Raw genomic sequence first — 15,707 nt, forward strand, 5'->3', positions numbered from 1 at the left:
TACAGTCCCAGAGCTTGGTGAAAGGATTTATGTAAAAACAAATTATAGTTGCAACAGTTCTTCCTCTTTCCTTCACCCTAGCTTGGTGTATTTGGACCTGCTGGTCATGCTAAATACATCCCGTCTCAGAAATCTCCCAGCTGTCCACACTCATTGCTCCTATGACAGGAATGCACCATGGCCATTATGATCCCCATTTTTGGTTTTATTTGAAGTACACATAAGTAGACTTTGCAGATTGCTTTGAAGTGAGCAGGTCTGCCTGTATGTGTGTACCTCTATCCCGAGATTTTTTTTTTCCTTTTTTAAATAACCAGTAGCTTCAATTTTGCATCAGTGCATGGTTAAAAAGCAATACACGTCAGCTATTTCTTAACTTCATTTCTCCAATGAATTATTTCTCCTGTTTTTTTGTTTTGTTTTGTTTTGTTTTTTTTTGTTTGTTGTGCAGTTGACTGAAGAAATGTTAACATCCCGCTCTAAATCTCTCAGCGGAGTCTCTGTTCCCTTCTCTGATATAACAGATGGGTTATTGCTTGTTATAATTATTAACATTGTGGTGTGGGACAGGGCTGGGGTGGGAGCCATTCTGGGGGGCAAGGGGGGGCTGTGGGAGTCCTTGAGGTTGGAATGTTAACTCCAGTGGTGACTGACTGTTTCCGTAATAGCAGGTTGTTGTGGCTGCACGCTCTAGTACTTGAGGCTGTGTACTTCACTGAGCTTGTGGTAGAGCCTAGGGCGAGCTGCTGTCCCAAGAGAATGCTGGGATGGATAGAACTAGCCAATATGAGTCTGAACGTGGTGACTTTGCTGGTTGTTCTAGCTCCAGATGTCAGCATGCTTAGTATTTAATTTTGATTAATAAATGTTACTCTGTTCCCTCTCCCACACCTGATTCCAACCCTTCTTTCTTCTTCTTCTTTTTTTTTTTTTTTGTTTCTTTTTTTTTTTTTTGGTTTGGTTTCGTTTTGTTCTGTTTCGTTTTCCTTTATGAGAGACATGAGTTAAAAGACAATTATATGATAAGCCTTTTTGGTTTCAAACTGCATCTTGCTGTCATGTTCAGAGTATGTGCCAGGCACATTTGAAGCAGCTTCTGGTCTGAAATGTGACTGGCAAGTGTGGAAGTGTGGGGCAGAGTGGGAATCAAGGGTGCCTGCTAAGGCCAGCTGCCCTGTGGAAGGTAGTGTCTGGAGAAAATGCCTCCTACACTGTGCCCAAGTGACAACCCAAGGGTTCAGGAAGCATATAGCCTAAGGGGAATACTGCAGTGGCATTGATACAAAGTTTTGTCTTAATTTGATGAGGTTAATGAAGGTTGGATTTGGATTAAGGCTGCACCTCATTCCCCTGGCCTCTGTCATGTTTTACATGGTGGTACAATGATAGCATGGCAAAACCAAGCTAAACGTCCCCAACCGTCAATCCAAAATGCAGGATTTGAAACAGCCAGGTGAGATTAAAAGGGCTAAACTGTAACATGGCATCTTTTCCAGGCCATGTGGTGATGTTTAACAGGTGTTGCTTTTTTTCCTGTTAACTAAAAGATTGAAGAGGTTGCAACTCCCTTTTCTCTGGAGTAGGAAAGGATCTGCAAACATGTTTGGATAGCATATCAGCCTTCACAGGGCTAATGCAGGCCACATGAAAGAAACCAATATTAATTTAAAATCACTACTTCTAATTTAAAAGCTACCCAGGTTCGGATTGAGCAAAGACACAGTTCTGTAGTGGAGCTGATCTTGTTCCCTTAGTTAGTTACATGTATGCAAAAGATATATAGGGAAGAAGTGGTAGAGGTATGTTGAGCTTATTCTGGAGGTGAAGAGCATAACTCTGCCTTCTGGTCCTTCAAACCCTGAAATGTCAATTGGAAGAAAAAAATAAAATAAAAAAAGCCAAAAGCAATCTGGAATTTTCTGATGTTTTTTATGGCTCATTGTGTTTCTAGAAAGTCAAAACTATGGTTCATTTACCAGGCCTTCACCCCAGGTTAAAAAAAGTGTTCAGAAATACAATAAAGATCTTACCAGGGCTTCAGAGTCCTATTTGCTGCCTGCTATGCCACCTTTGTCCCTGATCTGAAAGGTGCCTGGCCTTGGTCTTCCAGTACTGCAGGCCTTGCTCTGCCCCAAGAGCTCCTTGTGGGAGTTTCAGAAGGAGACTCACAGGTCTTCTCTGAGTCAGAATTCACATTTTGACAACACAGCTGTTAAGTACATTTTTAGTAAATACCTCTGATCACCTTTGCTACAGGTGTGTAGCATGGGCAGAAATACAGCAGCAGAACAGGCTGTTCTAGCATAATTCTCTTGACCTGTTTCTTTCTTATATGGAGAGGAGGGGAGAATAGTCTGGCTGGCCTCAATATTGGTTTGCTTGTTGACAGCCCTGAAACTAATGAGACTGTCTTCTCCGACCATCTTTTCCTGATTACTTTTCACCTTCTCTGACTACTGCTACTTTTGCACATGTGGATCCAACTTAGTTCTAGCCCTTTGGGTTTTCCTGGCTGTAAAAGAGAGAGGGTAAAAAAAAAAAGTAGGAATTTCTCTGAATGGTTCCCTTCCTAAAATACTTCATAGAAAGTGTCCACCTCTGATTTCCCCTCCTTAAGAGGAAGGGGTCATAAAAATTACCTTGCATGCAAGATTCCGGGTCTTTCCTAGTTTCCATTTCCTCCATGCCAAATTTCATTTTCTCTAGGGTTGTAACAATGCTCAGTCTTCCTTTAGTGTATTCCTTTTTCTAAAGAGGATAATGGAAGGGCCTCCCTGGTCCCTCTAAGGAAAGGAATATACATGAGTTAATGGCTGATGCTTGTGATATGTGACATGACATGGGAGCTGATGCAGTTTGAAACACTTCCTTTCCTTGTGATGTGTGTGACTTTTTTTTAGTATTTTTTTTAATGTTCTCTATGGGTGGACAGGTATCTGTAAAGTCAGTTCTCTTCTCTCCTGCAGGGTGGATATGCAGCCTACAGATATGCACAGCCTGCTACTGCAACAGCAGCCACGGCCGCTGCAGCCGCTGCAGCAGCTTACAGCGATGGGTATGTAAGGGAGAGGTGTCCATGGGGGCTAGCTTGTTGTGCTCAGGGATTCAAGGAGCATTGATCCATCACAGAACTTCTGCTTCTTTCCCCCATTTCTCTGTCTGACCTGCACTCGCATGTGCACACATGCATGCACCACCCAATACGGAAGACTTGAGTGCACGGTTTGTCTCTGCTCCTGGACAGTATTGCCCTCAGTGTATGTGAGCTGGCACAAATCCTGGCCTCCTCCCTATCCTTGTGATTCTTTGCACAAAGCAGGCAGTGTGGTTACAGCCTCAGAGTCGGAGATCTGGCTTTGGGCAGGCTACTAAATCACTGGGTGCCTTTCTCTCCCCGTCATAAAGTAAAAATGACTCAGCTCATGCAGTGCTCTAGGATGCTTTAGCATGCAGCTCTGAATAGATACAAAGGATTGTCTTGATCAGAGTGCTTGCCTTAAGATTTTTCATTGCCTGTGCAGCGAGGCCGTGTTTTAATCCTAGCACATTAAAGGTTATACTCCTCCCATAGTGGAGAATCCCTCACTGCTTTCATTCAGCAGCTGTTACTGTGCCAGTAGCACTAGTGCCAGCAGTCCCTCTGGTCCTAACTGCATCACGCAATTACCCAAAGGTAAGGGATGCACTAGCTGACATTTCAAAGGTGCTGACCTCTTTCCTGCAGGTCAGGCTCATGGCCTGTGCCACATTCCTCCTGGCAGGCTGTTCTCTTGCCCATCTCATACAATGCATGGCAGCATGCTCATAGGATCTCTCTGCAGAGGAGCTGCCTGCGTGCCTGTGTGTGCATGGATGCATACATTTGTGTGCAAGGGCATGCTGCTGCTTCCATTATCTGTGGTCAGACAGCTATTACTCTGCCCCTCCCAAGTGACTTTTTTTTTCTTTTTATATCTTTTCTCCCTCTCTTCAGTTATGGCAGGGTGTACACAGCAGATCCTTACCATGCCCTTGCCCCTGCCGCTAGCTACGGAGTTGGCGCTGTGGTAAGTGGGATTTTCTTTCTTGTGCTGTTTCTCATTTCCAGCATGGGGAACAGCCACTGGGTATCATGCAATGAAACCTCACCCACCCAGAAAAACTTCTTTGTTGAGGGAGGAGGTCCTTAGCAGCAATGCTGTGTTCCCAGTTCCACATTCATGTCTATGTGTACACTTATAAAGCAGCTGGGCTGTAGGAGACCAGTTATTACTCGATCTTGTACATCATCTAGTACCATGAAAAATGAAAAGGAATAGCAAACAGAACTGCCAGGAGCCAGAACACTGTTGGTGAATCAGTAGAACTGTATAGAGGTGATACATAGAGCAAAAATCAGCAATAATTAGAGATTCGGGATACCTTTTTTTGCCATTTTCAGTTCTAGGAAAGCAAGGGAATAAGTTGTTCTTGTGACATCTTGCAAGTGAAGCAAAGCTGCTTCACTTGGTTCCCTCTTGCACTAGTGGAAGGATGCGGTGTCCTGCCTGCCAGCAGTAGTTATGCAAGGGCAGGATGAGGTATGCTGGCATCGGAGGGGAGTGGAGCAGCTTGCTGAAAACACATGCTTGCCCATCTGCTAGCCAGCGCAGTATCTGTGTTGTTGCAAAGGCTGGAATACAAATGTGCTCAGAGAAAAAGACACCTAAAAATAGATATCTGCAGTGTAGCAACTCCATTTCAGCCTCAGCTCATCGTGTGGATTCTCTTTAGGGTCAATGAGGGAAAACCAGGTAGTTCTAGGATACCCAGTCATCATATCTATTTTAGACCTTTACCTTGAGGTGAGGTGAAGAGCATCCTAGAAGTCCTGGTCTCCGCAGTCTCTAAAGGCAGCCTGGACAACTGGCTTGAGATTAGGACTGGTGAGTCCCCACTCTGGTACTGAATTCCCTTCCAGCAAGACTTGCCAAACTTCACCTCCAGCTGGCTGGCCATGAGCATGCCCTCCTGAGCCACATCTTTGGTTTTGCAGGCAGAGTTCTTTCTTGCTTCTTAGAGGTGCTCATGGTGGTGGGTCAGTGCCAGGACAGGTCCTTCCAAAAGCATTTGGGTGCTGTCCTGGATATCTCTTCACAGTTCTCCTCCTAACAACCTTTTCTTCTCCCATTTCATTTCTACAGGCGAGTTTATACCGAGGTGGCTACAGCCGATTTGCCCCCTACTGAAGTGACGTGAGCCCCCTGCAAGCGGGACAGCCCCCCCCAGTTCATGAGGCCTGGCTATTGCAATATTTACTAGTAGAGGAACTCTATAGCAAGTCGAGGAGGAAAAACAAAAAAAAACAAAAGAGAAAATACTTTTTTATACCTCACTATGTTCTTCGAATATGTATTTTTTTTTCCTTTAAATTTCTGCCTTTAATTCTTTTGTTCCAAAGATTGTGCTTTTTTTTTGTTGTTGTTTGTTTTTGTTTTCATTTTTGGGGTTTTTTTTAACTGTGGTAAAAATAATGCATTTCCGTGTCTGTATGTTGGTGCATAGCTTATCCTACCAATCACGGAAAAGGCGATTAGCGATAAGGAAAACTGTTAGAAGCTGATATCATGCAATTAATCAGGAACACGCAGACAGAGTTACTTCCCTGGGTCTGGTGCTTGGTGCCTGTGAGACAGGAGGACGTGAGGGAGAAGTCTCCACCTGCCGTGTTTCTGGTCTGCAGAAGGAAGCACTCTGGCTGTGGCTGGGACCTGAATGCTGGTGGGAAATAGTCATTTACATTTGGAAATGGGGGAAATGCAGAGACTTTCTTTGTTTCTATCACCATCTGACGCTCACAGGTTTGTGACAGTTTCAGCAGTGTCAGAACTTTAGACTTCGCAAGAGAAGAGTCCCTCAACCTGCCCAAAGACTTCAGCTGTTACCTGCTCTATAGGGGACAAGACTTTGAAAGGAGTTTTTGATAAGGATGATCTTTTCCCTACACACAGAACTTTTACTCACTGATTTTTGTCTGCTGCAGGTGGCTGTAATTGTCATAGTTTTCATTCCTCCTTTTGAAGATCTTTCTCTCTTGCTGTCCCTTTCCACCCCCTCATTCCTCGAGGAGTGGTAGATGCAGTGCAGGATCATGCAGAGTACCTCTGTTGTGGACAGCAAGTGATTAAACATGGGGAGGTGAAGCACCTGCAACCTTGCAGAGGAAGAAAGCGAGCAGAAGAGTCGAGCGTGGCACATGCTCTGAGGCCCAGCCTGCAGGGGCTCTGCTGCTGTTCATCCTGGGCTGCTTAGGTGCTTCTGCAAGTAATCTATTTCAAATAACCTGAGTGAGGAAAAACCAGTCACGCATAAGCTGCTCGAGGTGAAGGACAAGCTTGTGGGTTTGTGTGGGGGAAGAGGATCTTTTATATCTAAATGTGATCCTGAAGTAGTTTTGTATCGCAGAAGCAGTTCATGCAAGCTCTGAATTCATAGGAACTTCTTACCACAAGCTATTTCAGGCCATTCCATAGCTGCATTGGAGCCCCTGGGTTTGTTTTGCCCAGCTTCTCACAAAAAGTTGTGCACCTGGTCTGCTGAGTCCATATAGACACTACATATTAGAAGACTTGGAAGGATAGAAATTATTTAGCTGAGGGGTCCACGACTCCCAAGACCATCTCCCTTCTGCTCTCACAGACAGAGAATTTGCTGTGTTTCAAAGACAGCACACTTAGATGACTGTGAGCTGTGATATGATGTGGAGTTGCTGCTCTCCAGATCTCCCTGTTCAGCTGCTGGCTCCTAGAGTGCTCCCAGTAAACCCAGTGGTCAGAGGCAGGCTCTAATTGCATGCTGGAGAGATGCAGAAGTGTGATTGTACCAGGCTGCCTTGACTCCATGGATTGGTGCTGGGGTGAGCCCCTGCCCTCAGAAGGGCAGCTCAGAATATGGATTTGTTGACAGAGCCTCTCCAGCTCCTGTTGAACACCTGCTTTTCCATCCACCACTGATACAGAATAGGAAAATTCCTGCATTTAACACTAAGCAACATCAGCAAGCAGAGGTCTTGCTCCTGGGGGAGTGTCCTGGTCCAGCCACACACAGCCACACATTTTTTGCTCTTCCCCAGCGATACATGGAGCCTCTCTGTGCACAGCAGAGTGGAGGCACCACAAATGGGAAGAATGGGGACACCATTGGTTAAGGTAGAGACCCTGAAGCTATTGATTTTTCTGGAGGAATTGCTAGATAAAGGGGACACCAAACTGCCAGCCTGTTGGCCACCTTTTTTTTTCCTGGTTTTATTGTTGGTTTTTTACTTTTTTTTTCCCCAAGCCAAAGTTTGGTTTGTTGCTGTTATGACAATTTTTTTGTTGTTTGTATATAAATACTTTAGCTTGAAAATAGGGAGGGGGAGAACAGGGTGTTGGGACTTTCACAAAATCTAGGAAATGAGGGAGACTCGGCATGTTTGGGGGTTTTTACTGCCTGAGTTGGGGTAGAAGAGGGAGGATTTGTGGTAGAGATAGTCATATTCAAGGGGAGTTATTTCCACTGCAGAGCAGCCAGGGGACTTGTGGAGCTGGGATGCAGCAAAAGCCTCTACTGGACTTGTTCTCCCCACTGTGGATGGAGGGCCTGAGCGAGGCCATCCCTTCCCTTCCTGCAGGCAGTTCCTCAGGCTGTGAGCCCAGGAGCCTCTGCAGAGCCCCCTGGGGCAGCTGCTCCCCCACTGCCCCTCTCCCACATTCAGTTCAGCTGGTTCTGACTGCGGCTCCCCAAAAGCCAGGTTCTCCCACCCCATGTGCCCTCCCCTGCCCTGGCAGTGCCACCTGCAATCCCCCCCTGCCACTTGGCCTCCCTGGGAGTAGGGAGGCCAGCCCCATTTCTGCCTCCTGGCAGAGTCTATGCATGGCAGCTTCAGCCCGCCCAAGGATATGAGGAATGTGAGGGGTTTAGTGCAGAAGCACCCAACCTTTGGGGGGCCCTGCTCCCCCGATCTCCGAGTAATACCTGTTCTAAGACCTTCCATCCTGATTCCTCCTGTATCCCAGCCTGGCCTGCTCTAGTCCCTCCCTGCCGGGCTTCTCTGGTGCATTAAGCAGCTGGTGTCTCTGTGGCTCCGTAGTTAATGCTGCAAGATCCCCTGAGGGGGCTTGCTGCTGGCCTGGCTCTCTGCTCCCAGCACTGAGCTGCAGAGGGGACACCGGGACACTTGCATGGCTGGGGGCCAGAGGTAGCTCACTGGTTCCAGGTGTCCAAAGCACCAGACCTCCCAAAAACTTGCATGGCAAGGTTTCTTGAGTGAGTGTCGTGTGTGACAGGAGAGCTCTTCAGCCTTTCTTCTGTGCTGGTGAACAACAGCTCCAGTTTCACTCTGATGTGTTGTGAACTGGCTAGAGATGCTTTCAGAGTAGCCAAGGTGTGGCTATATCCATCTTCTGAAGAAATGAGGACAAAGCCTATATCTCCCTATGCAAAATTAATTACGTTTAATAAATTGAACTGAGCCCTGGCTGATTAGAATGATGGCAGCTAGTGCTTGTCTGTGCGATGGGTCTGCAGTCACAGGTCCCTTGCAAAGCAGGGTTTGGCTTTCTGAGGGAAACTGCACAGGCAGCCTGGCAAATAGCTTGCTGTTTGTCACCTTCTTGTCTGGTGGCATCTGGGATCCCTCTTGATGCAGAGAAAAAAATGTATCTTTAACTGTAGCTGCTTGTGCTGTCTTGCAATAGGTCCAGCCAGCACATGATGATATACAGATGAAGTTTTGCTTTGAAGAGTTGGTTTATTTAATGTGCTGGTCTGTATTTCCTTGCAGTTACAGTTGTGCTGGTATAAAGTAACTACTACTGGTATAGCATATTCTCTGCTGAGAATAAGTTACATTGATGCCCAGCACGTTAGCAAACTGTTCTCCTGTCCCCACGTGTGGGAGGCTGCACTGTTGTAGGTGAGTTAGCTTTTCTAAGAAAAGCCATGACAGGACCTGGAGGCAATGGGGAGCTCGGTATGAGCCTACTGTAGCCAGCTTTTCCCAGGTTAAGCAGTTAGGTGGGTCCTGTGTCATGAGTTCAGATAGACAAAGCCATGTTTAAAGATAGCTATGACTTGGCTGTTCCAGTGCCTGAGAGGGAGCAGATTTGCCCAGTGAGGAGCACTGGCTCTGGAGTCTGAGACCTGTGTTTCAGACAGGGCTCTGTCAGTGACCCCTCAAGGGTCCCTGTGGGGCAGTCATGTTGCTACTTTAGACTTTGCTTCCCTGTCCCTAAAGTGAAGTTAAAGTTTATCCCTGTTCTTACCTGTTTTGAGATCCATGGATGTGAAGTGTACAGCAAGAGCTGAGGAGGGATTTCTGAGTAGCTGGCTTGAGTGCTGGTTGTGGAACGGTTAATGAAGCCATTTCCCTGTCTGAAGAGAGACACTGGCTGCTGGGCTTTCAATTCCAGCACCCAGAGCTCTATCAGTGGGGAATACAAAGCAGAGCCTCCCAGTTCTACCCATGTTTTTCCCCAGCCCATCCCTATCTGTATCTTCCCATCCTAGCCACAAAGATGGAGGCAAGTGGAAAACAGGTTTGGGGAGCACTTAGGAATTTAATAAAGGGAAACCCAAACAACAGCTCTGGGGAGTGCTTTTGCTGAATCTAGCTCCAAAGGGAAAGCACACAGGCAGCCTGGCAGAGGACCTGCTGCCTGTGACCCTCCAGCCTGGCAGGGTGGGGGAATGCTGTCCTTGGTGTAGAGGGGTGATTTTTAAAGTGTTTTACCTGTTTGCACTGTTTTAAAATAGGAGGGTGGGGGGGAGAACCAACCTAGTGAACAAGATGAACATCCAATGTAAACTTCTTTGTGTTTTTATTTTTGACATGCTCTTGGATAATGTCAAACATTTTGTAGTATACACCAGTGAGACTTGATTCTTTGTTGCATAAAACACTATTTTTGGTGATGTTAATGTCTGAAAAGCCTGTTCCCTGCATCCCCACCTTACTGATTGCCCTCTCCACCCTCCAACCCCAGTAAACTTCTACAATGAAAACTCCAGTCAACAAGGCAAGCAGGAGTCTGATAGCCAGAGTGTGAAATGGGGCCCTTTGCAAGTAGGCTGTGGGGTTTGTGCCTGGTCTGCTTTGCTCCAGCCAGGAGTTGTCAGGAGAGCCCCCATCCCTCTGCAGTGCCTGCATCAGTGGCAGCCTGAGCGGGACTCAGCATGGCCAAGTCCTGTCTCTGTTGCCACTGCTGACCCTGGAAGACAGCTTCTTGCTGGGGCTGCCAGTTCTGCCCGTGGTGTCCTGTTGGGGCCATGGGCTACAGCTGGCCCAGGCTTGTGCAGGTGACCAGCTTCCCATGCTGCCTCTCAACTTGTGATAGAGCAGGAATGCATCAGCCAAAAACCTTGCCTGATTTCACCAGGAGATTGCTGGTGTCTAAAGCCGTCCATCAAGATATTCATTTGGCTGGCAGTCAGAGTCAGCAAAATGCCCATTAATCTGAGGAATGTTTTTTCTTTATAAATTTTTGTTGATGCTCTGAAGTGGGTCAATAAATCTCTTGCCAGATTCCCAGTTCTCTGCTGGTGGAGGGGCTTGTTGCTTCCCTGAGGAATAAATTCCTTACAGAAATCAGGCCTCCCACATTAGTAGTCTCAGTTCTGGTCATATTTTTCTATTTTTTTCTGTTCACAGTATTTTGTGTGTGCGAGTGTTGTAGTTTTGGCAGCTCAATTTGGCTGCATTATCAAGTGACAAAATCATCCTCTTTTACCCTAGGGGATATGACTTTGTTTTGTTTTATTTCCTTGGGTTTTCTTCCTTGTTTGTTTGTTTGGGGTTTTTGTTAGGCTTTGTTTGGTTTTTGGTTTGTTTGGTTTTTTTTTTTTTATATGATAAATCCTGCTTGTAAATAGCTGGAGCTAAAACCTGGGGCTGATAGCAAATGAGAACCAGGGCTATAGAGTGATACAGAGCTGGTGGAGTATCTTACTGACCTCACAGGCTGATCTCTTTGAGACTTGGAGATTTTCAGTGCGAGGCTGAGATGCCACAGCACCTCCAATGGCAGCAACAGACTTGCCCCTTCTCGCAGTCTCCCCAGCACCTCCCATTCCAGGTACCCCGGGGAACAGGGCGTGTCCCGAGGGGGATGCGTTCCCTTCCCCTGGATCATTTCCTAGGACGCCCGAGCCGCTTGCCCAGGGTCCCATTTCCCTGCTGACTCTGGAGAAGCAGTATCTGCATCCCAGGGCTTTGTGACAGCCTTTAACTTCCCGCCCTCCCTCGTTAAGTATCATATTGTATAGTAGCTTTCAGACCATACAGTATTCATTGGGTTATTCCTATTATTATCAAGTAGCTGGAATTGTGAAGGTTGGAGTAGTTAGATCTTTAGCTTTTATTCCTTTTTTTTGTATTACTATCCATGTGTATAAATTATTGATCATGTTGCTGGCTTTTATAAACTCTAAGCAAGGGGGGAAACCCTTCCTAACCCTTTGCAAATGGTAATGAAGCACTGTTTTTAAATAAAAGAGAGAAACACCAGTCTGCTGGCTCCCCTGTGTAGTTTGTTTTTCAGCACATCTGGATGGATTTCGTTGGTGCATTGCCCTGGCAGGTAAAATGCAAAGAAGGGAAGCTGTGTGAAGAACGAGCCGAGAGCTTGGATCTTCTTAGCAGTGATAAAGGGCCTTGGCAACTCACGCTGGCAAAATCCCAGCCCCATCTGTTCCTATACCGACCTCTCAGAAAATCCACACCTTTCCCTGCCATTCTTTCCCATTGCTTCTTATTAGCAGAGAAGGGCCAATTGTTTGGTATTTGATAAGAAGCTTTTTTAATTTTTTTTTTCTCTTCAAGCCTAGTTGGTGTTTGAACCTGTTAATGTGGAAGGAGAGACAACCATTTCAAATTACATATCTGCATCTCCTTTAGTGCCTGTGTGGGCAACCTTGCTCTGTCTGTGTTAGCACAGGTGTAATAGTTAACACACACCACTGGAAGCTGGGGTTCCTCTGTCAGTGTAAATTTCCTCTGGGAGTTTGGACATGTCTTTTAATTACTGCCCCTGTTGTCCTGTCTGTAAAAAGAGCATTGCTGCAGTCAAGCAGAAATTCATTCACATTCTACATAGTACTTACAAATCCTCCAGTGAAAGATGTCGTGCAAATATAGATCTGTGTAATCAGGTGCCTTTAAAACTGAAATGATCCTAAAAATAGTAAATAATAAATCCCCGTGGCTAATTGAAAGTGATTATTGAAACAATAACTGAGCAAAATTACACAGCCAAATATGCCTGGTACAGTTGAGGCTGGTGCTTTAATTGCTTTTGGAAATGCAAGGTACCAGGAACAAAAAGGATGGGGATAAGGTGTGTCCCTGGGCAGTAGGATTGTCGATTATGATGCAGGAAGGTGTGCTAGCTCCTTAAGTATTCCTTCCCAGTATTTACCAAGGATATATTCCTGTCAGATGATCCTCATTTCATTCTAACAATAACTCAAGAGGATATTCAACAGTGACTGCTAAAATTAGATGCTTGGAAATCAGGGCTGAATAATGGTTGAAGAAAAGCTGGTTAAGGGATTCTGCATCAGTGGAAATGGGAAAGGTCTTGAAAGAAAGCTCTGCAGTGCTGGGAGAAGGTATTGCAGAGGCAGGCTTCAGAGGCACAGGAAGGGAGCTCTAGGTCTTCCAGCCTACCCTTGTTTCATGGCAAAGCTGTAAAATGGCTGATCCTGGAATTCACTAATTAGTCAAAGTAATTAATAATTCACTAATTAGTAAATGTGTTGTAATATTCAGCATTGCTCAACATGCTTTATCAGAAGCAGAGCTCACCAAAGGAAGCAGAGGTTCTTTAAATGCACTGCAAGCTGGCTGAGGAAGCAAACACGGCTGATTTAATGCATCCCCCTTTCTATAAGCTGTAAATAATTGTAATAAGAAATAGACAAATCACATTAGTCACAGCTAATCGTGGCCATGGTGCTTGTTTCTATGTGTGTAGGTAGCATCACCTGAGAGCGACAGTGCCCCTGTCATCAGGAAGGACCTGGGGAGAGGGTTTGGCAATAGCCCTGGCGTGGACTCTGTACCAGGGGGCTTGGTATGGGTCCACCAGCGTGGCTGCCAAGTAAGAACCTCGGTGCCACACAGCTGTGCCTGTCTGCTGCAGGGTGGGATGGAGTCAGCAAATGGTAACATTTGCTGGAAAACATTTGGGTCATATTGAAATGATTTATGAATTCAAACTGAACTTGCAGAAGAGCTCAAGGGTGAGGTTAGTGTGACTGCTAAGACTGCATCTTAGGCTGGCACTGACAAGCTGCATCAGATGATTTGACCCAAAAGCTGAGGAAGAAGTCCTGATCCCTGTGCCAGTAGCAAAGCTGACTTCTTGTCAGGATTTTGCCACTGGACTTCTATTGACTGTACTGGCTCAGAGATAGCAGCCTGAGCATCCCTTTGATAGGAGAGCTTAGCTTAGTAGCTGGTGTGGGAGGAAGAGTTATTTGCATGCCCTCTTTCTGTCTTTATGCAGAAAATTGCAAAGTTGTAGAATAATATGGGTTGGAAGAGGTCTGTGGAGGCCATCTAGTGCTATGTCTTGCTCAAAGGTCAGTCAAGTTCATGTAACTGTAGCATCTTCTGCGTGAGTTCAGAGGGGAAATGCATTCTGCAGTGCCAACAACTTCAGTGTCCTGGAAGGTGAGAGGTGACCCCTGCTCTGCTGTGTGCCTGCAGCTGTTTCCTGCGCTGTGCAGCCGGGCTTGCTTGTTGCTTGCAGCTGTTTCACTGGGGTGTGGAGAAGAAAAACTGCAATGTGCTTAACTTTGATTTAGGTAAGACGTATTTTTTGTGATTGCTCTCAGTTTGCCTGAAATGCAATCATTTCTGGCATAGCATGTCCAGTGCTGGCTCCTGCTGCTCCAGCATGGTTTGAGGGCTGGAACTGGGTGGGGGAAGAGAAGGGAAACAGGAAAACAACTGTGAGAGCTCATCTGTTATTTGTCAGGAAGGATAATTGATTGCTTTCTAGAAGCACCTCCCAAGGAACAGAGAGCTGACTTTTCTGTGTCTTTCCTGCCAATTGGTGTAACATTCCCCAGCACACAGCAGGTGAAGCCAGGCAACTCCAACTGTAGCTGTGCGTTAATGAATGCCAAATACTAATCCAGGACCTTTACACGACTTGCATCATCCAGCCCTATTGCTGACTTCACTGGAGATGGACCATCCTCTGTCCTGGGTGCTCTCTGTCCACCTTGGCCTTGCACTGACCCTTTGACCCAAACCTGGAACCCTTGAGTGCTGCTTCTCTTCCCTTTGCTTTTCCCCACAAACCAGTTCCTTGCCCACAGAGCCAGCCTGAGCGTGCCAAGCCCAGCATTCCCCCATTCCACCTGTGGCAGAGGAGAAAACTCCTGGCTTGTGTGAGCCCCATAACCAGGGAAGCAATGAGAATACTGGAGCTGAAGTACACTGGAGGATTTTTGTTTCTGGCAAGAGGCAGTCGTCTCCTGCAGGTCTCTGACAGTGCAACAGGGACTGTTTGGCTCCTGAGATGCAGTGGCCACCAGCCCATGACCAGACTTTAGGAGTCAGCCTTCCCACTTGGAGAAGACTCGCCATGCTTGGCCCCTTTCCTGCTGCAGCACACCGATGCCAGAGTGCCAAGGAGGAGATGCACAGAGCCGGCACTGGGAGCAGCTGTCCCAGTTTGTGGAAACTTTCTTGCCTTTTTAAGGACATGCAGAGTGCTGTGCTCTAACTTTAGCACAAAGGTATGGTTGACTTGGCTTCTTTTATTAATGGATGAGTATAAATATATCTGCTCTTGGTGCCTGTCTTGTTCTTCCATGTGTAAACACTGAGCTCTGTCCCAGCTCCTTTTGATGATAAATTCCTTGTCTTTTGAATCACAAATCACCTTTTTGTGTGTCAGGAGGAAGCGTCAAAGCCCAAAGTCACTTTGTTTTTTATAGCACCAGCGCTCTCCAGCTGAACTCCGCTCAGACATCGCCAATTTCACAGAGCTCTGCAACAACAGCAGATCTGGCGTGTTTACGGCCTTGCTGAAGTAGCCTTTGAGCTCCTCTGGAGCCCTGCTGCCACAGAGCGCCACAGTCCTCTCTTATTTTTGCAAGGATGTCTCCCGTCCTTCCCGGCGGGAGGCTGGGAAACCTCGCTTCCTGCTCAAAACACCAGGGCCTTTCTTTTTCGGTCAGTGCTTCTGAGTTCTGCTGCTTCTGCTCCATGAGAAGCGCTTCTCCAGAAATAGCTCCTTGCTCCTGGCCCAGAGCGGCTCACGTGGGCGCGATGCCACCGGCTGTCCCCCAGTGCAGGGCAGCTGCGGATGCCTCTGCCCACAGCACAAGGGGCTGGGGAGGGATTTTGGCTCGCCCCAGTGTGAATGTGGGTGTGCTGCCTGCCCTGCTGGTCCCACTCAGCTGCAGGGCTTGAAGGTGAGAAAGGAAAAGGGAGAATCGGTGCCATCCGTGCAAAGCTTTGCACAGGGGTGTTGTGGAGGGCTGATTGAAAAGTTTGGGGACAAAATGAAAAAGTCAGAATTGGGGAAAAAGCTGGTGTGTGCTGAACTTGCACAGTGGCCTTGAGGATGAGGGCTGAGCTGGCTGCAGAGCTGTGACCCAGGGGTAACACTCTTATTTTTTCTCTGGGGGCCTGCAATGGGGTTTGTGGTAAAGGAACAGAAATGACCCGCTTGCTCCCCACTAACAGTGTG

At 46.8% G+C, this 15,707-nt stretch overlaps 1 protein-coding gene across 10 annotated transcripts in view; it reads left to right on the plus strand.

Moving 5' to 3' along the window:
• RBFOX2 (RNA binding fox-1 homolog 2) overlaps nt 1-11,503 on the plus strand; it is a 171,198-nt gene extending 159,695 nt beyond the window's left edge. For 6 of the 10 annotated variants that reach the window (XM_054514877.1, XM_054514876.1, XM_036400713.2 and 3 more), the window contains 4 exons: nt 452-528; nt 2,967-3,055; nt 3,974-4,046; nt 5,163-11,503. In XM_054514877.1, the coding sequence (XP_054370852.1) occupies nt 452-528; nt 2,967-3,055; nt 3,974-4,046; nt 5,163-5,217 (294 nt within the window). In that variant the 3' untranslated portion in view covers nt 5,218-11,503. The remainder of the gene's footprint in view (nt 1-451; nt 529-2,966; nt 3,056-3,973; nt 4,047-5,162) is intronic. The other 4 variants (XM_054514879.1, XM_036400716.2, XM_036400715.2 and 1 more) reach the window with 1 other exon arrangement.
• Nucleotides 11,504-15,707: the final 4,204 nt, after the last annotated feature.

The sequence above is a fragment of the Molothrus ater genome, chromosome 5 (genome assembly GCF_012460135.2).
Source record: "Molothrus ater isolate BHLD 08-10-18 breed brown headed cowbird chromosome 5, BPBGC_Mater_1.1, whole genome shotgun sequence".
Taxonomy (NCBI): Eukaryota; Metazoa; Chordata; class Aves; order Passeriformes; family Icteridae; genus Molothrus; species Molothrus ater.